This window comes from Tupaia chinensis, unplaced genomic scaffold (genome assembly GCF_000334495.1).
Source record: "Tupaia chinensis unplaced genomic scaffold, TupChi_1.0 Scaffold000133_1, whole genome shotgun sequence".
In the NCBI taxonomy this organism is placed as follows: Eukaryota; Metazoa; Chordata; class Mammalia; order Scandentia; family Tupaiidae; genus Tupaia; species Tupaia belangeri.
In genome coordinates, this window is record NW_006159602.1 from 2,318,678 (window position 1) to 2,341,802 (window position 23,125).

Genomic DNA, 23,125 nt, shown 5'->3' on the forward strand with positions numbered 1-23,125 from the left:
AGCAGCATGCAATGATAGAACAGGCATGACAGAGTCAGAAGATCTGAATTCAAATTCAGCTGGTATAATAAGTTCATAAGTTATAATGTTGTGTAGGTGTTTATTATTCCTCTCGGGAATACTGTTAAATTTCTTAATGGTAAATAAAAATGTTAAACATATCTAGAAACTACAAATCCAATATTTGAGACCCCGACCTGGCAGCTTATTGTCTCACTGTCTCACTCTCTCTGATCAAATTAATAATAACAATAATAAGCAAAAATAAATAATTTAAAAAAATTTTTTAATCCAAAACATTAAGTAAGAGTAGATATCATCTCTAAACAGCCAAAATGACAGCAGAGTATTCAAAGGGCTTTATTCACTACTGTCCATGTAGGGTCACACTGTGAAATAATGTATTGATTCATCCCTATTTTACCTGGTTTAGTGGAGAGCTCAGATTCTGGTAGATTGAGAATATCTACTTCCTTAATGTCCTTCCTTGCTATAGAGTAACTATACAGAAGAATAAAGGGGACGAAAAGCATTTATGAATTAACAATGATCACTTAAATAGTCCGGGTTAACACGTATACAAATGTAAACCTCAAAACTAAGATTACTTTTTGTATAAAATGTTTTAAAAGCTAAAACCATGTATATCTTAGTGCTTACATAAAGGGTAAGAGGTAATATATGAGGCAAAGCTAGTATCTTAATTCTGAAGCTTTACATACTCAAAGTATAGTAATTTGAGAGCCACAAATTTCAATATTTCAATCTATACAACCCTTCTACAGACAGTACGGGTCATTTATATCAGCGCGATGTTTGCAACACTTCTAAACAACCTCTATTTAACTTTTAATATTTCTTATTGATTTTAGTTAAAAATCTAATTACTAATAAGTATTAGTTTTTAATCATTGTAGACTATACTATGATATCAAATTTTCACAGAGAATTAAATGTAACTCAAAAAATGTATGTAGTTTTAGACTTTATGATTTTTTGGAAACAAAGCAAAGGTGTGGCTAGGGGAATGTTTCTCTGGTTTTTAGTCAGAAAAATAGTATTCTAGTTACATAAATTCCATTAAAAAAATAACTTCACAGTTAATAGTAACAATGACAGACATACTAATAAATGATAAAAATGAATCTTATAATTAAGAAAAAATCAATACCATGTGTTATTAAAAAAACCTCTTTTTAATATTGTCCTCACATACTATTCAGTTTCATATAAAGTTAATCAATAAAAACCCCACTTATATTATAAGAGGTCAAAACATTTTAGAGCTCAATTTCTTAGTTCATAAATGATTAGACTTTTAAAAATAAATTCTTATGTGTGGGGTGTCTATCACTGTGATTCCATTTTTTACTCCCATGTAACATTAAGTAAGTCATTACTCACAATTTAGAATCGATAAATGATCGCACTAAACACTGATCCTTTTTCACTGTGATGTCATCATTACAGCTGGGAGATACTACCTGAAATGTAAAATCCAAACAGAATGATTCTTATTTGCCTTGCTCAGAAAAATTAAAGAGGAATGTTGGATCCGCTACCTTCTCAAATGAATTATTTTACAAGAAACAGCTTCATTGTATATACCTTCCATTAAAGTATTAATGATTACTTACAAAAGCTCTTATAATTTCTGTTTAGCATATTAGTTTATTAAGTATTTAAGTACTTTATACTCATTAAATGATGAAATAATTAATAAAATATAAATTTAAATATGACCACTATGTTAAAAATTAACAGGACTGAGGCTGGCAGGTGGCACGGTGCTTAAGGTGCTAGACTCCAACATGGCTGACCACAGTTTGAATCCCAGACCTGGCAGCTTGTTTTCTCAATTTCTCTTTCTCTCTCTCCAGTGAATTTTTAAAAATTATAATAATAAATGAATTAATATTTATAATGTTAAGTTTTAATTTATTATTATTATTCTTTGATTTGACCAGAGAGAGACACACAGAAGGAGAGGGAAAGTGGGAAAGGAAGCCACTAGGTCTAGGATTTGAACTATGGTCAACCATCTGAGAGTCCAGTGCCTTAACTACCATGCCACCTGCCAGCCCCAAATAAATAAATCTTTTTTGTGAAGAACTGTTTATTTAAATCCATTATTTTATTATTTTTTTTAAAATTTTGACCAGACAGAGAAAGGGAAAGTGAGAAAGCAAGCCACCAGGTCTGGGACTCAAACCATGGTCAGCCATGTGGGAGTCCAGTGCCTTTAACCACCACACCACCTGCCAGACCCCCAAATAATTGTTTTTAATTATTTTTTAATTTAACATTTATTTATTTATTTATTTGACCAGAGAGAGAGAGAAAGTGAGAAAGCAAGGTCTGGGACTCAAACTGTGGTCAGCCACGTGGGAGTCCAATACCCTTAACCACCATGCCACCTGCTGGCCCCACAAATAAATAATTCTTAAAAAATATAATAATAATAAACCAGGATTTACACACTGGGGGCATGTGTGTACATGCCAAAAATCCTAAGAGAAGAATGGAGGAGAAGGAATTGCAGCATGGGCATCTCTCCTGGGGGTTGACTTCTTATTTTCCCTCCCTCTGTCTCTCCTCTGGCACACTCTATGCCAAAAATCTTTAAAAAAATCAAAATTTATTCCAGGTTAAATTATAATTCATTTATTACCCAAGATATAAAATGTACAATGTATGATGAATACTGGACGTATTATCATTTTAAATAATATATTAGAACCAGGTTAAATTAAAAATCTGATTATTGATATAAAGACATTTAAGTTCCCTTTTTTACCAGAGCATGTACAAATATTTTTTAAAGGATTTTAGGTTTTTGCCATAGGGTGCATGTGCTTGTTGGAGAGAGACAGAAGAAAAGTGAGAAATCACCCAGGGGGTAATGGACACACCAAAATTCCTTCTCCATTCTCTTCAGGGTTTAGACATGAATGCCTGAACATGTGACCAGTATGATTTGCAAGCCACTGAGTCTGGGGCTCAAAACATATTGAACTGGGACCAACGGGTGGCGTGGTGGTTAAGGCGCTGGACACTCCCACATGGCTCACCACAGTTCAAGTCCTGGACCTGGTGGCTTGCTTCCTCACTTCCCCTCTCTCTCTCTGTGTCTCTCTCTGGTAAAATTAAAATAAATGGATGAATAAATAAAATTAAATAAATAATTATTAAAAAAAAAAAAACATATTGAACTGTGTGAGTCCAGTACCTTAAGCACCACACCATGTGCTGGTCCCAGCCTGTACAATTTTTAGTAATTAAAACAAATCAAGGGACCATGAGGTGGCATAGTGGTTAAGGTGCTGGACTCACATGTGGTCAACTGCGGATCAAGTCCCTGGGCCAACAGTTCGAAAATCATGTTGGGTGCATGGGCATGTGTGCCCAAAATCCTGAGGAGATTGGAGAAGGTACTGTACATGGCCATCCCCCCAGGGGGTGATTTCCCTCTATCTATTTCTCTCTGGCAAGTGCATGTACCCTATAGCAAAACTGAAAAAGAAGAAATTAGCAAATAGCTTTTTTTTCTTTCCTTTTTAAATAATTATTTCATTTAATTTTATTTAGTTATTTTAATTTGACCAAAGAGGGACAGAGAGAGAGAGGGAAATTAAGAAAGCAAGCCACCAGATCCGAGACTCAAACCACAGTCAGCTATGTGGGAGTCTAGTGCCCTTAACCAACACACCACCTGCCAGCCCCTTAACTTTATTTATTTTATGTATTTACTTATTTAAATGTGACCAGAGTGGTAGAGAAAGAGACAGAGAGCAAGTGAGAAAGCAAGCTGACAGGTCCGGGACGCAAACTGTGGTTGGCCCCTAACCACAATGCGCACCACCCACTGGCCCCAGAAAAGAGCTTTTCAACTTAACTTTTAAAAACTATCAAATATCTGGGACCAGCAGTTAGCATAATGGCTATGTCACTGAACTCCCATGTAGTCAACCGTGGTTTGAGTCCCGGGCCTGGTGGCTTAAACTCATGCCGGGTGTGTGTGTGTGTGTGTGCCCAAGATCCCGAGAGGAGAATGGAGAAGAAGCGACTGTGGCGAGGCAATCCCCCCTGAGGGGTGATTTCTCACGTTCTGTCTCTCTGTCTCTCTGGCGAGCACACGTGCCCTACAGTTAAAACCTAGACACATATGGTTCATGACTATATTAAATAATGTACATACAGACAATTATTCTTGGCAGACACATTAACTGTCTTAACATTGGGAAGTATATTTTGTTCATCTGTTTGCTAGGTGCTGGTAATTATTAAACTAATAATATAGTCAAGCCTACCTTCAAGGAGCTAATAGCATAAAGGAGGGGTAAATGTAAAGCAATACACAAAAAGAACCCAATGGAAGATAAGTAAATGACACCACCAGGCAAAGGATTATATGAAAATATCAAGGAAGAAGATTTAACCCAACTTAGAAAGGAAAGGTATGGCAGCATAGGCTCATGGTAAAAGTCTCAGCATCTTAAAGGATGGGTAGGCACAACCCAAGCCTAATTACCTCATCATGGAGCTACTCAAATGGACTCCAAATTGATTCCTGCCATGTTCAGTATCTCCAACAACAATCGATCCAACATACTACTGCTTCCTATATGCAGCTCAAATAACATCATTCTTCTGTATGTCCAAATTCCTTAGGTGGATTTTTTTTAAAAAGATTTATCTACTTATTGTTATTTTTCATTTGTTATGGGCACATGTGTTCACCAGAGGAAGAGAGAGAAAGCAAGTTGCCAGGTCTGGGACTCGAACCATAGTTGGCCATGTGGGAGTCCAGCACCCTAACCACCATATTACCTGCTATCCCCTCCATGTATTTTTAAAAGTCCTTCTTCCCTAGGTCAAAGTATCTTTGTAGTTATATTGCCTATTTCTTCTCTACTTATCTACTTATCTAATATTTAGCCAAAATGGATTCCCAGGGAGTGAACAAACCCTCTGCTTTTCCTTTATCCCATTTTCTCCAAGAAAGGCCTCCGGCGAAGTTCTGCCTACTTACTTTAAATCCTTCAAGACTCATGTCAAAGTACCTGCTTCATGAGGCTTTCTGTATTTTCAAGTAAATGTAATTTCTCAGACCAAGAGGTCTCAATATTAAACATGTTATTTTATATTAATTGTATTATTCTCTGCATTAGATACAAAATCCTCAAATGTAAGAATGTATCTTACATATCTTTTCATCTTTTAATTTTGTGTCATCACCTGGCAAATGATAAATCTGTTGAGTAAACAAAGGAATTTGTTAAATAAATAAACAAAAACAAAATATCCCAACTCTTAGCAATATGTGATCGGAATATTTTGAATCCAAACCCATTTATTCATTTTTATGAATTTATTTATTTGCCTATATAGCTGTAAAGGTTCAAAAGAGCTTCAGAATTTTCCTATGGTAAACTGTCTAGAAATTAGTAACGTATTCACATGTGTATAGAAATCTAAAGAATAGTTTTCATTCTTTAAAAATTATAAACTAGGGTCCAGCAGGTGTTTAAAGCACTTGATTCCCACATGGCTGATGGTGCACTGAGCCCTAGATCCAGTGGCTTGAAAATCACACCATATGTGTGTGTGTCTGGCCAAGATCCCAAGAGAAAAACAGAGAAGGGATTATGACACAGCCATCCTCTAGGGAAGGGGGGGGGTGATTTCTCACTTTCCTTCTCTGTCTCTCTCGGTGAGCCCACAAGCCCTATGGCAAAAAACTTAAAAACAAAAAATAATTATAATCTAATCTGAGACACATTTTTGTGCCACTACAATTATTAGAAATAATAAATAATACCAAAACTCAGAAAAAGAGTATACTTATGTTAAGACTGCCTAGAGGAGGGAACCAGCAGTTAGCGTAATGGCTATGTCGCTGGCCTCCCACGTAGTCGACCGTGGGTCGCGTCCCGGACCCGGGGGCTTAAAACTCACGCCGGGCACGTGTGCGGACGTGCCCAAGATCCCGAGAGGAGAATGGAGGAGAAGGGATTGCGGCGTGACCCCCCCCCCTGGGGGGTGATTTCTCGCTGTCTGTCTCTATGTCTCTCTCTGTCTGTCTGGCGAGCGCACGCGCCCTATAGCGAAAAACCTCTCCAAAAAAAAAAAAAAAAAGACTGCCTAGAGGAGGGAACCAGCAGTTAGCGTAATGGCTATGTCGCTGGCCTCCCACGTAGTCGACCGTGGGTCGCGTCCCGGACCCGGGGGCTTAAAACTCACGCCGGGCACGTGTGCGGACGTGCCCAAGATCCCGAGAGGAGAATGGAGGAGAAGGGATTGCGGCGTGACCCCCCCCCCTGGGGGGTGATTTCTCGCTGTCTGTCTCTATGTCTCTCTCTGTCTGTCTGGCGAGCGCACGCGCCCTATAGCGAAAAACCTCTCCAAAAAAAAAAAAAAAAAGACTGCCTAGAGGAGGGAACCAGCAGTTAGCGTAATGGCTATGTCGCTGGCCTCCCACGTAGTCGACCGTGGGTCGCGTCCCGGACCCGGGGGCTTAAAACTCACGCCGGGCACGTGTGCGGACGTGCCCAAGATCCCGAGAGGAGAATGGAGGAGAAGGGATTGCGGCGTGACCCCCCCCCCTGGGGGGTGATTTCTCGCTGTCTGTCTCTATGTCTCTCTCTGTCTGTCTGGCGAGCGCACGCGCCCTATAGCGAAAAACCTCTCCAAAAAAAAAAAAAAAAAGACTGCCTAGAGGAGGGAACCAGCAGTTAGCGTAATGGCTATGTCGCTGGCCTCCCACGTAGTCGACCGTGGGTCGCGTCCCGGACCCGGGGGCTTAAAACTCACGCCGGGCACGTGTGCGGACGTGCCCAAGATCCCGAGAGGAGAATGGAGGAGAAGGGATTGCGGCGTGACCCCCCCCCCTGGGGGGTGATTTCTCGCTGTCTGTCTCTATGTCTCTCTCTGTCTGTCTGGCGAGCGCACGCGCCCTATAGCGAAAAACCTCTCCAAAAAAAAAAAAAAAAAGACTGCCTAGAGGAGGGAACCAGCAGTTAGCGTAATGGCTATGTCGCTGGCCTCCCACGTAGTCGACCGTGGGTCGCGTCCCGGACCCGGGGGCTTAAAACTCACGCCGGGCACGTGTGCGGACGTGCCCAAGATCCCGAGAGGAGAATGGAGGAGAAGGGATTGCGGCGTGACCCCCCCCCCTGGGGGGTGATTTCTCGCTGTCTGTCTCTATGTCTCTCTCTGTCTGTCTGGCGAGCGCACGCGCCCTATAGCGAAAAACCTCTCCAAAAAAAAAAAAAAAAAGACTGCCTAGAGGAGGGAACCAGCAGTTAGCGTAATGGCTATGTCGCTGGCCTCCCACGTAGTCGACCGTGGGTCGCGTCCCGGACCCGGGGGCTTAAAACTCACGCCGGGCACGTGTGCGGACGTGCCCAAGATCCCGAGAGGAGAATGGAGGAGAAGGGATTGCGGCGTGACCCCCCCCCCTGGGGGGTGATTTCTCGCTGTCTGTCTCTATGTCTCTCTCTGTCTGTCTGGCGAGCGCACGCGCCCTATAGCGAAAAACCTCTCCAAAAAAAAAAAAAAAAAGACTGCCTAGAGGAGGGAACCAGCAGTTAGCGTAATGGCTATGTCGCTGGCCTCCCACGTAGTCGACCGTGGGTCGCGTCCCGGACCCGGGGGCTTAAAACTCACGCCGGGCACGTGTGCGGACGTGCCCAAGATCCCGAGAGGAGAATGGAGGAGAAGGGATTGCGGCGTGACCCCCCCCCCTGGGGGGTGATTTCTCGCTGTCTGTCTCTATGTCTCTCTCTGTCTGTCTGGCGAGCGCACGCGCCCTATAGCGAAAAAAACCTCTCAAAAAAAAAAAAAAAAAAAGACTGCCTAGAGGAGACACTATAGAGACCAGAATACTTGAGCTGAACTTTGAGAAGTATTTAAGAGGGAGAAGGAAGAAGAAGAGGAAGAAGTGAAGTCAGGCATTACTAAGTATTTTTGAGTCCTCTCCTAAAATAATTTTCTTTCAACATTCTTTTTCTGTGTAAGCAAAGGTTAGTTTTCTCTATCAGCTCAACTAAGACTTGCCATTTCCAAAACTATCCTTAAAATCTAGGTGATGGGGCTGGCCTTGCAGCACAGCACTTAAGCACTGTGTATCGGGAGCCAGATCTCTCATGGCCGACTGCAGTTTAAATCCTGACCCTGTCGCAGCTTGAAATATAGACTGGACACTTGTGTGTGCATGTTCAAAATCCTGATGGGACGCATAAATGGGAGAAAAAAGGATTGTGGCATGACCACACCCCTGTGGAGGGTGCTTTCTCTCTCTGTCAAGTAGTGCACATGCCCTCCGGCCATAGGATAAAAAGAAACCAATGGTAAAACAACTAGGTGAGTCCTTGCTTTCCAGTACTCCCTTGTTCAATTCTAGCGTAGGTACCAAAAACTTTACTGCATAATCTGTAATTACTATATGATCTCTCAGATTTGTATAGTAAGCTTCTTGAGGGCAATAGATTGCAAGTCTCGTACTCTTCTACCTTCTATAGAATTTAGAACAAACTAGAACTCACTGCAGACCCTCAGTTAACACTAATTAATTTAAAGCAGGATTAATAGCTTAGAGGAGTGAAGTAGCTTATGTAGTAGGCAATTAAGGAAGAACCTGAGAGTTTATACTGAAAATAGGAGATTAAAAAAAAAAGGAACAAAATGAAAACCTACTGATGGTTACGTCAGTGGATTCCCAAATCACCAACTGCAGTTGGAGCTACGTGGGAGTTCACTGACTCCACTTCAAGTCACTGAAACTGCAGCTTGAAACTCACGCCGGGTGCCCAAGATCACAGGAGGAGAACAGAGGAGAAGGGATTGTGGCATGGCCATCCCCCAGGAGTGGGGGAGAGCACGGGGCAGCGGGGGGTGACTTCTCACTTTCTCTCTCACTGTCTCTGTCTCTCACTCGCTGGTGAGTACAAATGCCCCAAATCCAAAACCTCTACAAAAAAGAAGAAATAGAAGCACTGGACACATTTTGAGGGAAGAAATGAAAAGATCCCAATAAATGGTTACAGAGAGTAAAAGAAGGAGAATAGCAAAAGAAAGTGAACTGTTTTGGGCCTGATTATGACTAAATTTTTTTTTTTTTTAATTTGCTAAAGGGTGCATGGGCTTACCAGAGAGAGAGAGAGAGACAGTGGGAAAGTGAGAAATCACCCCCCAAGGAGAATGGCCATGCCACAATCCCTTTTGCTCTGCTCTATCAGGATTTGGGGCATGTGTACACATGTACCTGGTATGGTTTTCAAGCTACCAGGTCCAGGATTCCGGGGGGTGACTTCTCACTTTCTCTCTCACTGTCTCTGTCTCTCACTCGCTGGTGAGTACAAATGCCCCAAATCCAAAACCTCTACAAAAAAGAAGAAATAGAAGCACTGGACACATTTTGAGGGAAGAAATGAAAAGATCCCAATAAATGGTTACAGAGAGTAAAAGAAGGAGAATAGCAAAAGAAAGTGAACTGTTTTGGGCCTGATTATGACTAAATTTTTTTTTTTTTTAATTTGCTAAAGGGTGCATGGGCTTACCAGAGAGAGAGAGAGAGACAGTGGGAAAGTGAGAAATCACCCCCCAAGGAGAATGGCCATGCCACAATCCCTTTTGCTCTGCTCTATCAGGATTTGGGGCATGTGTACACATGTACCTGGTATGGTTTTCAAGCTACCAGGTCCAGGATTCAAATGGCACAGTCGGCCATGAGGCATCCAGCAGCCTTAACCAACACACCACCCACTGGCCCCAAATTTCAAATCTGCAATACAGTGCAAATTACATTTGTGTAATACTTTCAAAATATTTTCATTAAAAAAAAAAAATCCATTCTAGGGGCTATCCCATAGCTCAGTGAATAAATGCCGTGTAGAGGAAGATGGATCCCTCATGGCAGACGAGGGTTTGAATCTCAGCCTCAGCAACATGGAAAAAAATCATCCATTTTAAACAAATATTTACATGATTGATTTAACTTTACAAAGAATCCTTACTTACCAAAGCAGGATACCATTCAGTCCTCTCAGTTGTAGATACTACACTTACAACTTTTCCTAATAATTCATCATTGAGGCGTCGTTTATCTTCATCTTCTTCTTCACTACTTTCTTCTTCCTTTTCATCTTCCGTACTAAAAGGTAGAATAATTTGATCATCATTCCAACATAAACATATTTGATATAGTCACCCTGGTGTGACTGTAATGCATTCAATTCAGCTCCTAATGAACTACCCTGAAGTAGTAGCCTCTTCACTCTTATTGGAACTGAAGAGATTAATAGCTTTTTTTAGCTTATATATTTATATACTTTGCCAGAGGGTGAGTATGCTCACTGGAGAGAGACTGAGAGAACGAGAGAGACAGTGAGAAAGGACCTGTCATGGGGGACAGCCATGCCACAATCCTTTCTTTTCCATTTCTCCTTTTTGGATCCTTTTGGGCACACGCACACAGGCTACCAGGTCCAGGAATCAAACCTCACACAGCTGGCTACGTGAGATCCAGATGCCTTAACCACCATGCCATTGGCTGGGCTGAGACAGATACTTCCTTAACTCCACAGAAGCATTGTGAAGCTGTTTATGATAACTCTGAATTCACTTCGCTAGATCAGAGTTCTTAGTGTTAGTCTCTCATGGCCAGCCATCAATTGGGACAGAAAAGCCTATACGCACTACTAGTTAATGCCAAATACATTTGTTAAAAAAGATTACTCTTCTACTTTTTTTATTCCAAACACAGATAGTATAATTTGAACTTTCTAACAGGCTACAAAAATATACAATAAAATACATGAGGGATTATGCAGGCATCTTATTTGGATAGCTAAAGTTTACCCTTAAGTGTCAACAATCAGTATTAATTTTCAAACTATAAATTTTTAAAAATAAAAATGAATATGTACTCTTGCATGACTTCTTGAGGAATATGTAATGAGTATTTTGACATCTTCTTAAAGATATCCTACAATACACTGATACCAGTGGAGTTTAGTAAAGTATACAGAGCTAGTAACTTGTTAAATAGCTCAAAAACACTTAAGTTTTTTTTTTTATCTTTTCAAGGTTTTATTCCTTTTCCTCTCACAGAATTGTCAGCTGTCTAGCTCCATGTTTCTTCCTTTATGCTCTGCATCTATTAATCTGCTCTTTCCTTCTGATACCTCTGTTTGCTTCTTCAAATCTGTACTCTAAAAAACCAGATGACTCGACTTGATAAAATTATGCAAAAATATGTATAAGTAAGCTTTCAGTAAAAGTCAATGGGGCTAAGAATCAGCAGGTGGTGTAGTGGTTAAAGTGCTGGACTCCCAGGTGGTCGACCGCCGTTCAAGTCCCGGACCCGGCAGCTTGAAACTCATGCCAGGCATGTGTGTGTGCAAGCCCAACATCCCAAGAGGAGAATGGAGGAGAGGAGACTGCAGCGTGGCCATCTCCTTCCCTCCCCGGGAGAGGGGGTGATTTCTTGCTTTCTGTCTTTATGTCTCTTCTGTCTCTCTGGTGAGCTCATGAACCTTATGGCAAAAATCTATCAAAATAAATAAATAAATAAATAAAAAGTCAATGGGGCTAGTTTATAAAAAAAAAACCTAGGCATTAATGATTCATTAAGTATATATCATGGACTGAATTTCTATTATACAGTAATAAATTTATATATATTATCTAACCCCACAAAAACTGACAAGACATTATCATTTCCAATTTTCTCAGCTATAAAATGAGACTATCTTGCAAGTTTTTGTGAAGATTAGAGTTCATATATATAAATATACTTAACTCCAACTTAGAGTCTTTTATTACTTGCTCATATACAGCTTACGTGTTATTTGACTTTTGCTTTCTTAGTCTTCATTATATACCCACCCAAGCAGCAATGAGTACATCCAGTACCTGGATCATGGTTTCGAAATATTATTTCCTAGGGCCAACAGATGGTGTAGTAGTTAAGGCGCTAGACTCACATGGCCCCAAAATTTGAAATATTGACTACAAATTATTAGATAAAAGTATCCCATCAATGTTAAATTTTCTGATTTTGATATTCATACTTTGATTATGTAAAATAAAATTTCTTGTTCTTGAGTATTTAAGGGTAAATAATGCTTGCCATTTCCTCTCAGATGGTTCTACAAAATAAAAAAAAAATTTTTTTGAGAGGTTTTTGCTATAGAGCACGTGTGCTCGCCAGACAGACAGAGAGAGACAGAGAAAGCGAGAAATCACCCCCCGGGGGGATGGCCACGCCGCAATCCCTTCTCCTCCATTCTCCTCTCGGGATCTTGGGCACGCATACACATGCGCCAGGCGTGAGTTTTAAGCCACCAGGTCCAGGACACGAACCATGGTCGACTACGTTGGAGTCCAGCGACATAGCAATTACGCTAACTGCTGGTTCCCTACAAAATAAAATTTAAAAAGTTATAGGGCTGGTCCTGTAGCCTAGTGGTTATGAGAGCCAGATCCCACATGGCTAATTAGAGTCCTGACTTCAGAGGCTTGAAAAACACGTTGGGAGGCACCAGCAGGTAGTGTGGTGGTTAAGGCACCGGACTACAATATGGCCAACTACAGTTCAAATCCCAGACCCTGTGGCTTGAGACTCACGCCAGGTATGTGTGCGTACATGTCCCAAATTCCAAGAGGAGAAAGGAAGAGAAGGGCTTGTGGCGTGGCCATCTCCCACAAGGGGTGACTTCTCACTCTCCCTCTCACTGTCTCTTATCTCTCTGGAGAGTACATGCTTCCAATGACAAAAACTTTAAAAGAAAGAGGGAAAAAAAGATGTTGGGCATGTGCGCGTGTGTGTGCATGTCCAAATCCCAAAAGGACAGAGAAACGGAGAAGAAAGGATATAGCATGACCATGACACATCAATGAATGCTTTCTCCCTCTCTCTATCATTCTGGCAAGCATACTGTGTCTTGCAATTTTTAAAAAATAAAACAAACAAACAAACAATAAAATAAGTACAATATCAATATATAAAAAGGAAATAGGGGGATCAGCAGATGACTTAAAAGTTGTCACTGGACTCCCATGTAGTGGACCATGGTTCGAATCCTGGACCTGGTGGCTTAAAACTCATGCTGGGCACATGTGCATGCATGCTCAAGATCCCGAGAGGAGAATGGAGGAGAAGGGACTGTGGTGTGGCCATCACCCTAAAGGGTAATTTCTCACTTTCTGTCTCTCTGGTGAGTGCATGCGCCCTATAGCAAAATCTCTCTCTCTCAAAATAAGAAAAAAAAAAAAAAAGGAAACTGGTAAAGAGGAAATGTGCCCAAAAAAAGTTAACTAGGGAATCTAGGCAATGAGTAAGTGAAAGTTCATTATATTGTTCTCGTAATATTTAAGTTTTTGACATATTTTTAAAATAAGAAAGTAGAAAAACACACACTCATATAAATAGGAAAATCATCACATCAGTCAAGGACTTTGGCAATGTAATTTAAAACAAAACTAGCTTTTTTTGGAAAGGAATTATGATCATTCTTGTTCAAAGTAATGGAAATAATTAAGAGCTGGCCCAGCTGTGGTCATACAAGCTTCACAGTGGTGAGTCCATGTGGGCTGGGTCCAATGGCTGCCCCAAATTAAATAGGCCAGCCACTGGTGTGCACCTCTAGTTCTAGCTAACTTGAAGGCTAGGGGAGGAGGATCTTTTTTTTTTTTTTTTGGAGAGGTTTTTCGCTATAGGGCGCGTGCGCTCGCCAGACAGACAGAGAGAGACATAGAGACAGAAAGCGAGAAATCACCCCCCAGGGGGGATGGTCACGCCACAATCCCTTCTCCTCCATTCTCCTCTCGGGATCTTGGGCACGCACGCACACGCGCCCGGCGTGAGTTTTAAGCCACTGGGTCCGGGACATGAACCACGGTCGACTACGTGGGAGTCCAGCGACATAGCCATTACGTTAACTGCTGGTTCCCAGGAGGATCTTGACATGGAGAAATTCTGCCCCAAATATCCACCGCCTTAAAAACAAAAACAACAAAACAAATACCCCAAAAGGATTTGCTTGAAGTCATTTTTTTTTTTTTTTTTTTTTTTAATTTTGCCAGAGAAGAGAGAAAGGGGAACAAAACAGAGAGGAAGAGGGACAAAGTACCCCCTAAGTAGTATGACCACATTGCAATCCCCTCTCCATTACTCCATCCTGATGGAATTCTGGGTACACACACACACACATATGCCTGGCCTGTTTTCAAGCGAACAGGGCCTGGATGGAGCCCAGTGGCTGGTATGTGAGATCCAGCTGCCTTAACTACCAGACCATGGGGCCTGCCTGCAAATTTATAACCTAAGGCTATAAGCTGCTATGGAAAGGTTGTACAAACAAATATAATCTTTCTAGGAAAATCACATGTTTAATGCTGTAATCACTGCAACTGTAATGATACCACATATGAAGAAACTCACATAGGAAGAGAGGACCGCCTTCCTCTGTTTGTCTTCTTTGCAATTACTGGAGTTCCAAAATGCTCTGGATTTGTTAATGGAAGTTGGTCAAGTGTCTGGATTAGAAACATGAATTAAATCAAATTTTACCTCTAGAGCAGTAGCTGTTGCTCAACCCAAAGGGTCCAACCATATCATTTTACCTCGCTCTCTGCAAAATGTCTCTCCCCTTTCAGGCAAAGTGAGGTCCGTCTCAATGTTCTCTCATCACCGTCATCAAACACTACAATAAGCAGAAGATATTAGATAATTTATGCATGCTACTAAAATAATAACTTTACTGCAGAGTACTATTCTTGGTATCGATATTTGTAAAAACCATTATTTGTTACTCATTAAAAAAAAAAAAACTTTTAAATTGAACTTACTAAGTTTTTCATGCTATAGATACCAAACGTAGGTTAAGTGATTGCCCCAATGCTGAAGTATTTCCTCTCCTTTCAATTATTATCACTACAGAACCATGTTCTTAACTCATTAATAACCTAGTCAAAGTTGAAATATTAAGTTACCTCCAATCCCAGAAGAATGAGAAAAAAAATATGGCTTATAAAAAGAAGCATTAGGCTGGGCCAGCAGGTGAGATAGAGGTTAAGGTGCTAGATTCTCATATGACTGACTATGGTTTAAATCCTGGACCTGGCAGCTTGCTTTCTTCTTTTCCCTCTCTTTGAACTTTTGTCCGATGGTGGTTCAAGTCCTGGAACCAGCAGCCTGAAACTCATGCCAAGTGTGTGTGTGTGCTTGCCCAAATCCCAAGAGAATGGAGGAGAAAGGATTGTGGTGTGGCCATCTTGGCTGGGATATGATTTCTCACTTTCCCTCTCTCAGTCTTTGTTTCTCTGGTGAGTGCAAATACCCTATAACAAAAACCTAACAACAACAAAAAAGAATAATCAAAGGGGCTAGCAGATGGAGTGGTGGTGAAGGCACTGAACTCCCACATGGCTGACCATGGTTTGAGTCCCGGACCTGGTGGCTTGAAAAATCTCACCGGGCACATGTGTGTGTATGCCCAAAGTCCTGAGAAAACAATGGAAGAAAAAGAACTACAGCATGGACAGCCCCCACAGGAGCTGATTTCTTACTTTTCCTTTCTGTGTCTCCCTCCAATGAGCACATGTGCCTGATGTTAAAAATCTAAAAAAGAAAAAAAAAAAAAAGAAAAAAGAAAAGAAAGAACATGCCCTCAGAAGATATCTGTTTGCACAAGATTATGAGGAAATAAAACATAAAAAGACAGGGTTAGTAACCTGGTGTAATGCTTAAGTTCTATACTTGGGAGCCAGATCTCACATGACCAAGTATAATTTGAATCCAGGCCCAGGCAGCTTGAAAAACATGCTGGGCACCTGTGTATATATTCACATACAAGAAGGAGAAATGGAGGAAAAAGAATTGTAGCATGATCATATCCCATTGGGGGAGTGCATTCACTCTCTCTGATGAGTCATAAGCAATCAATGAATTAACAACAAAAAGAAAGTGTATAATATCTATATGTCTATATATATATATAAACATATAGATATCTATATACAGAGAGAGAGAGAGAAAATCCTAATGTCCAATACTTAAAATGTATATTAATTCAATAACATACATCTTTTTTTTCTTAGAGACTTTATTTAACGTTATTTATTTTTTAATTTGACCAGAGAGGGACAGAGACAGAGAAAGAGAAAGCAAGACATCAGGTCTAGGACTCGAGCTGTGGTCGGCTACATGGGAGTCTAGCGCCCTTAACCACCATGCTACCTGCCAGCCCCGAGAGATTTATGCAACAGGGTGCGAGGGCTCATCAGAGAAACAGATAGACAGAAAGTGAGAAATCACCCCCCTGGAGGGACGTCCACGGCGCAATCCCTTCTCCTCCATTCTCCTCTCAGGACTTTGGGCATACATGCACACGTGCCCAGCTTGAGTTTAAGTTGAGAGGTCTGGGACTCACACCACGGTTGACTACGTGGAAGTCCAGCGACATAACCATATGCCATCTTGCTAGCCCCCAACAATGTGCATCTTATGGGGTGGGAAATAGTCATAGAAGAGTATATATAAAGTATATAAAAATGATTAAGATTTAACTTTAACTTGCAAAATTTTAGATGCTTTTCCATTTTAACAGAGTAGGTTGCCTTTTTTTTTTTTTTTTGCTAGATGGCATATTTCCTCACCAAAACAACATAGAGAGAGAAAGAGAGAGAGAGAGTAAGAAAGCAAGAAAACAACCCCCATGGGGTATGGTCACACCACCATTCCCTTTCGCCACCTCTCCCTTCAGGATTTTGGGCACACCTAGTTAAATGACTCCAACCTTGCAAACACCCATGTAGGAGCCACTGGCTAGCCCCAAGTAGGTTGCTATTAATAAAAGGAAATTCTATATATTTTTTAAAGATGTATTTAATTCTACTTATTCATTCATTTTTATCTTTAATATGACCAGAGAGAGACAGAGAAAAAGAAGGAAAGTGAGAAAGCAAGCCTCCAGGTCCAAGACTCGAACTGCAGTAGGCCATATGGGAGTGTCCAGAGCCTTAATCATCATGCCATCTGCTGGTTCCCAGGAAATTCTGTATTATTTTGATTTAAAAATATATTAGAATCTTTTTATTTCATTATCTATATAATCATAATCCAGAATCCTTTTTTTAGTTTTTTAAGGCTATTTTAAGGCCAAGTGGTGGCACAGAGTTTAAGGCAGCTGGATCCTACATAGTCAGCTATGCGATTTTAAGTCCCAACCTGGCAGCTTGAAAAATCACACAGGAACATGTGTGTGCATGCCCAAAACCCCGAGAAGGAAAATGAAGACTATGGCATGATTATCCTTCCAGGGCATGATTTCTTACTTTTTCTCTCCTAATCCTTCACTCTCTGGCAAGTGTACAAACCCTATAGCAAACTTTAAAAAAAGAAAAAGAAATAAAATGGTTGTTTTATTAGCAAACACCTGGCCTGCAAATTATATACTTTTCTTTTTTAAGAGAGAGATTTTTGCTATAGAGTGCGTGTGCTCACTGGAGAGACAGACAGAAAGTGAGAAATCACCCCTCTGGGGAGGTTGGCCACACCACAATCCCCTTTTCTCCATTCTCCTCTCGGAATTTTGGGCACTTACGCACGAGCACCTGGCATGAATTTTAAGCCACTGGTTTTGGGACTTGAACCATGGTCAACTATGTGGGAGTCTACCAACATAACCAATGTAACCAGTTATCTGCTGGTCCCTAAATTCTAAAGTCCTTTAATGAATATGTTTTTTCTTTAAAAAAAAAAAAAAAGAGGTTTTAAAAATTTATTTATGTATTTAATTTTATTTATTACTATTATTTTTTCATTTGACTGGAGAGAGGGAGAGAGAAGGAGAAAGGGAAAGTGAGTTAAGCAATCCACCAGACTCAAACCACAGTTGGCCATGTGAGAATCCAGCACTTTAACCACCATGCCGCCTGCCAGCCCCCCCTTTTTAAAAAATATTTAATTTTATTTATTTATTATTATTACTCAATTTGACCAGAGAGAGAGAGAAAAGAGTGAAAAAGCAAGCCTCCAAGTCCAGGCCTTAAACCACTCGAACCATGTGGGAGTCCAGCACCTTAACCATCACACCACCTGCCAGGCCTTGAATACTTATTTTTTATTTTTATTTTTACAAAAAATTAATTATATAGGACACTCAAGGGCCAGCAGGTGTCATGGAAGTTAAAGCAGCTGAATCCCACATGGCCCACTATTCTGAGTTCCAACTTAGTGGCTTGAAAATCATACTAGATACCAAGGCCTAAAATCCTGAAAGGAGAATAGAGAAGAGTGGGCATGCCCCCTGAGGTGAGGAGGGGGGTTACTTCTTACTTTCCCTCTCGATCTCTGTCTTTTTACAGCAACCACATGCACCTTATAGCAACCAATAACTAATAAAGTAAAATAAAATAAAGTACTCATTGTGCTCAATATTTATCTACTTCAATTAGTTCTTCCTCTCAGACTATAAGATATCTATATTTTCTTTCTTTTTTTGGAGGTTTTTGCTATAGGGTGCGTGTGTTTGCCAGAAAGACAGAGACAGACAGAGAGACAGAAAGAGAGAAATCACCCCCCAGGGGGGATGGCCACACTGCAATCCCTTCTCCTCCATTCTCTTGGGATCCTGGACATGTACGCACACCCACCTGGCCTGAGTTTAAGCTGCCACATCTGGGATTCGAACCATGGTAGACTGTATGGGAGTCCAGCGACATACCATTACACCATTTGTTGGTTCCTATTTATATTTTCTTATATGCAGGACACATGCAGAAAAAAATTGAAAGCTCCGGAAGTGCATATTCTAAGAACTATAATGATTTAAGAACCACAAAAGCAGCTGTGCTATACACTGTCAATGATCCAGAAACTGATGACTACCCGCAGACACAATGATGGACAAAACACAGCATCCACCAACATCATTCCTCTGCACAGGATTGTGTCCTAAATATTTATATCAAAATTATCATTTATAGAGACCAGCAGTTAGCGTAATGGCTATGTTGCTGGACTCCCATGTAGCCGACCGTGGTTCAAGTCCCAGACCGGTGGCTTAAAACTCAGGCCGGGCGCATGTGCGGGCGTGCCCAAGATCCCAAGAGCAGAATGGAGGAGAAGGGACTGCAGCATGGCCATCCCCTCTGGGGAGTGATTTCTCGCTTTCTGTCTGTCTCTGTTGGCGAGCACACGCGCCCTGTAGCAAAAACCTCTCCAAAAAAAAAAAAAAATTATCATTTATACGATGCTGTTATCAAATATAATAAACCACTATTCTTTAAAAAATTTGAAGTCATTATCATAAATTCTTCATTATTAATGTCTATAAGTAAAGTAAAATATTTTATATAAAGTATAAAATCTTTAAAAGTTCTAATTTTCTGTAATGCCTATAATACCAAAGATGGTGATGGTGGACACATAGACATTTAAATAGACATATGAGAAAGAAAAATGAGAATATAAGACCTATCAATATGATCATATTTATCTCTCAATATGTACTAGTTTAGATTAATTAATGGCATCCTAAATTGAAAGGTTGTCACGAAGAATTCTTATAATTTCCTAAGGTCTTGGCTTTTTAAAAAGAATTATTTACCTAATTTTATTTATTATTTTTAGCATTTTTAATTTTGCCATAGGGCACATGTGTACCCTAGTGCTCTCTAGAGAGAGAAGGAGAGAAAGAGAAAAAGAAGGAAAGTGAGAAAGCAAGTCTCTAAGTCCAGGACTCAAAGCTCAGTCAGCCATGTGGGAGTACAGTGCCTTACGCGCTACACTACCTGCTGGCCCCAAGTTGTTTTTTAAAATAATCACTATAAAATAAAATGAGATTTCTGAAGTGAAAAATTCATTTTGTTTCAACATACTTTATCATGGGTAAAAGGAATGCAAAAACTAAAGAGCTTTCTCAACAGAGGATATGGTACAAACAATAATTTTACAGTTTTGGTTTTTTTTTGGAGAGGTTTTTTTCACTATAGGGCATGTGCGCTCGCCAGACAGACAGAGAGAGAGACATAGAGACAGAAAGCGAGAAATCACCCCCCAGGGGCGATGGTCACGCCGCAATCCCTTCTCCTCCATTCTCCTCTCGGGATCTTGGGCACGCACGCACACGTGCCCAGCGTGAGTTTTAAGCCACCGGGTCAGGGACGCGAACCGCAGTCGACTACGTGGGAGTCCAGTGACATAGCCATTACGCTAACTGCTGGTTCCCAATAATTTTACAGTTTTACACGAGAACCCTTCCAACTTTGAGCTGGAAATCAAAAAAAAGAGAAAACATGAAGATTCAATTCACAACACTATACAAATGTACGTATTTAACTATTTTATATGCTTCTTAATTCATGTAAATATTCAAGATTTTCTGAAAGTAACAGGAAACCCAACAATCTAGTGAACTGACTTAATTATGACATCCCTGATTATCACTGCAAAGACACTCCATCTACAAGCTTCTGCACAGCCTGACTGGCTTTGTGACTCCTCAGTCTCCCACCTTAGCCTTCTCCAGGTATGGCACAGGCCCTCGCCACACTATGACAGAGCACGCTCAAGGTCATGGTCTGCACCAAAGACTCCTGTCCATGTTCCAGGAGACAGCAGAGTTGTGCACACCTGACAAGACCACAGCTGTTTTGCAGCCTACACAAAACCAGTGGCTTTGTCACCTACACAAAACCAGCTGCTTTGCCAATTTGAGAATTTACCCACATGGAATGGTACTGCTGGACCTACGGTGAGGCACAGGGCAAAGAAATTGACAACCTTTTGAACACAATATAAGAAAGAAGGAAAAAACTGAGTTAGTGCAGTACCATGTAAGCAAAGCAATTACCATTCAGAGGAAGGACCCCTGACAAGATGTTAGGCAACCACTGATAGATGGCTGGTTGAATATGACATTGATGAAGTAGTGTAGGATAAAAATTCACCTTAACAGACTATTAAAATTTTTTAAAGATTTAATTGTATTTATTATTATTATCTTAAATTTGACCAGAGAAAGGGAAAGTGAGAAAGCAAGCTGCTACTCTGCCATCAGCCACGTGGGAGTCCAGCACCTTAACCCCCATGCCACCTGCCAGCCCTAAGAATATTAAAATTTTATACTTGAAGCAGTGTAGAAATATTATCATTTTTAGGGGGAATGTTAATTTGCAGTGATTCAATATATAGCCAGGCCATCATGGGTAGGGGCAAAGAAGATTACCCTGGCAAAGATGCACTGATTCTGGAAGGTGGAGATGGCTGCATATCATATGGAAGAGTCAAAGTGAAACTAAAGATGGTCACTATGGTAGAGATCAACCAAATGGTGATTTTTGCATGCTAAAAAATATATGCAGGGACTGGCAAGTGGCGTGGTGGTTAAAGGCGCTGGACTCCCACATGGCCGACCACAGTTCAAGTCTTGGACCTGGTGGCTTGCTTTCTCACTTCCTCTCTCTCTCTGTCTCTCTCTGATCAAACTGAAAAATAATAATGATATAATAATAAATAAAGTTAAATAAAATAATTATTAAAAAATATATATATGCAAAAAAATATGTGATAACATCTCAGGCAACCTTACAGGAGACTGCTATCAGGTTCTAATAGAAGACTGTATTCCAGTCCTGAAGTGGTACATCAAAACGAAAGTCTTTGATACTGTGATTAATGATTTAATGGCTGTTCTGATCTCCATATCTCTAGAAGATTCCACAAGAGAATTTCTCAGACTGAGTCTTAAGCTTTCAATGCAATTAGTAAAACAGGATGGGAAGTATTTTACACAGGGGAACTATGTCAATTTTCCAGAAGCCCAGTCGCTTCATGAAAAACATCTCAGTTGCCTGTACTATCTCATGGAATTCTCAAGGGAGACTGTCTGTGGCCCTACATACTTGGACCTGTGGGCAGGTAACGCTGTATGTAAGAAAGCTAGATCTTGAAGACAACTTTTCCCTAATTGTATGTGCAGCACAACCTTCCTGACCTCCATGTGCTGAATGTGACACTAAAACAAGTCAGGCAATTGTGAATTCCTCACATATTTCCTTTGTTGATTATTGTTTTTAATTAACAGAAACAAATGGAGGGACCAGCAGATGACGTGGTGGTTAAGGGCACTGGACTCCCACATGGCTGACCACAGTTTGGGTCCTGGACCTGACAGCTTGCTTTCTCATTTTCTCTGTCTCTCATTCTGTCCCTCTCTGGTCAAACTAATTAAATAAACAGTTAAATAAAATAATTTTTACAAAAAGAATTATTTTTTAAAAAGCAAATGAAAAATGTATATTTAATGAGCTAGGATATTATTTTTTGGAAGTCAGCAAAAGGACAACTAACACAGGAAAGACTGCTGAACACACTAACCCCTTAGAGTGATTTTTTTTGATTACTTTTTATTTATGTGGGGCTTTTTTTGTCTTGGTTTTGGTAGACCTTCAGTTTGAATCTTTGCAGGAATGAACATCATTGCTTTGCTCTGGAGAGAAGTTCTTGGTGGTGTTTCTTTCAAAAAAAAAAAAAAAAAGACTTAGATAGTAAGTGTTGGTGCTTATAAGAGTTTTTTAAAAAATGAATAGCAATGCCTTCATTAAAATTTCAAAAGAAAGCCAGCCCATGGCATGGTTAAGGCAGTTAAATCCCACATAGCTAACTGCATGGTTCCAGTCTAGGACCCAGTGGCTTGAAAAACATGCTGGGCACATGTGCTGTTGTGCCCAAAATCCCCAGAAGAGAGAGAAATGGAGGAGGGATTACAGTGTAGCCATCTCCCATAGGAGGTGCTTTCTCATGTTCCCTCTCTTCATCTCTCCACAGTGAGCACCATGCCCTCCAACCACAGCCCCCCCCAAAAAAAAGAAAAAAAAAAGAAGAAGCTTCCTCTCTAACATCCATGTTGGCAGTATCACTTAAAAGAACACAAAAATGTGTATGCACTGAAGAATGATTAGCATTTTGATCTGAGTGGATAATTAACTGTTGTATATAGTAAATTTAGTTTCTTTTTAGTCAGATATACTACAGTATGCCAAGTGAAAAAAGCCAGACTACAAAGATTCAGTAATTCTATGAAATGTCTTATACTTGCCAAAAATGGCATTTGAA

At 40.5% G+C, this 23,125-nt stretch overlaps 1 protein-coding gene and 1 pseudogene across 1 annotated transcript in view; one reads left to right on the forward strand and one right to left on the reverse strand.

Annotated features, from left to right (window-relative positions):
* The window catches only part of ARID4A (AT-rich interaction domain 4A), a 103,692-nt gene that overhangs the window by 60,533 nt on the left and 20,034 nt on the right, over nt 1-23,125 (reverse strand). Inside the window, exons 6-10 of the mRNA XM_006144838.3 lie at nt 14,629-14,708; nt 14,447-14,541; nt 10,021-10,153; nt 1,405-1,484; nt 425-501 (exon numbers count right to left, since the gene is read on the reverse strand). Of these exons, the coding sequence (XP_006144900.1) occupies nt 425-501; nt 1,405-1,484; nt 10,021-10,153; nt 14,447-14,541; nt 14,629-14,708 (465 nt within the window). The remainder of the gene's footprint in view (nt 1-424; nt 502-1,404; nt 1,485-10,020; nt 10,154-14,446; nt 14,542-14,628; nt 14,709-23,125) is intronic.
* On the forward strand, nt 20,447-21,960 carry LOC102477519 (spermine synthase pseudogene; annotated as a pseudogene).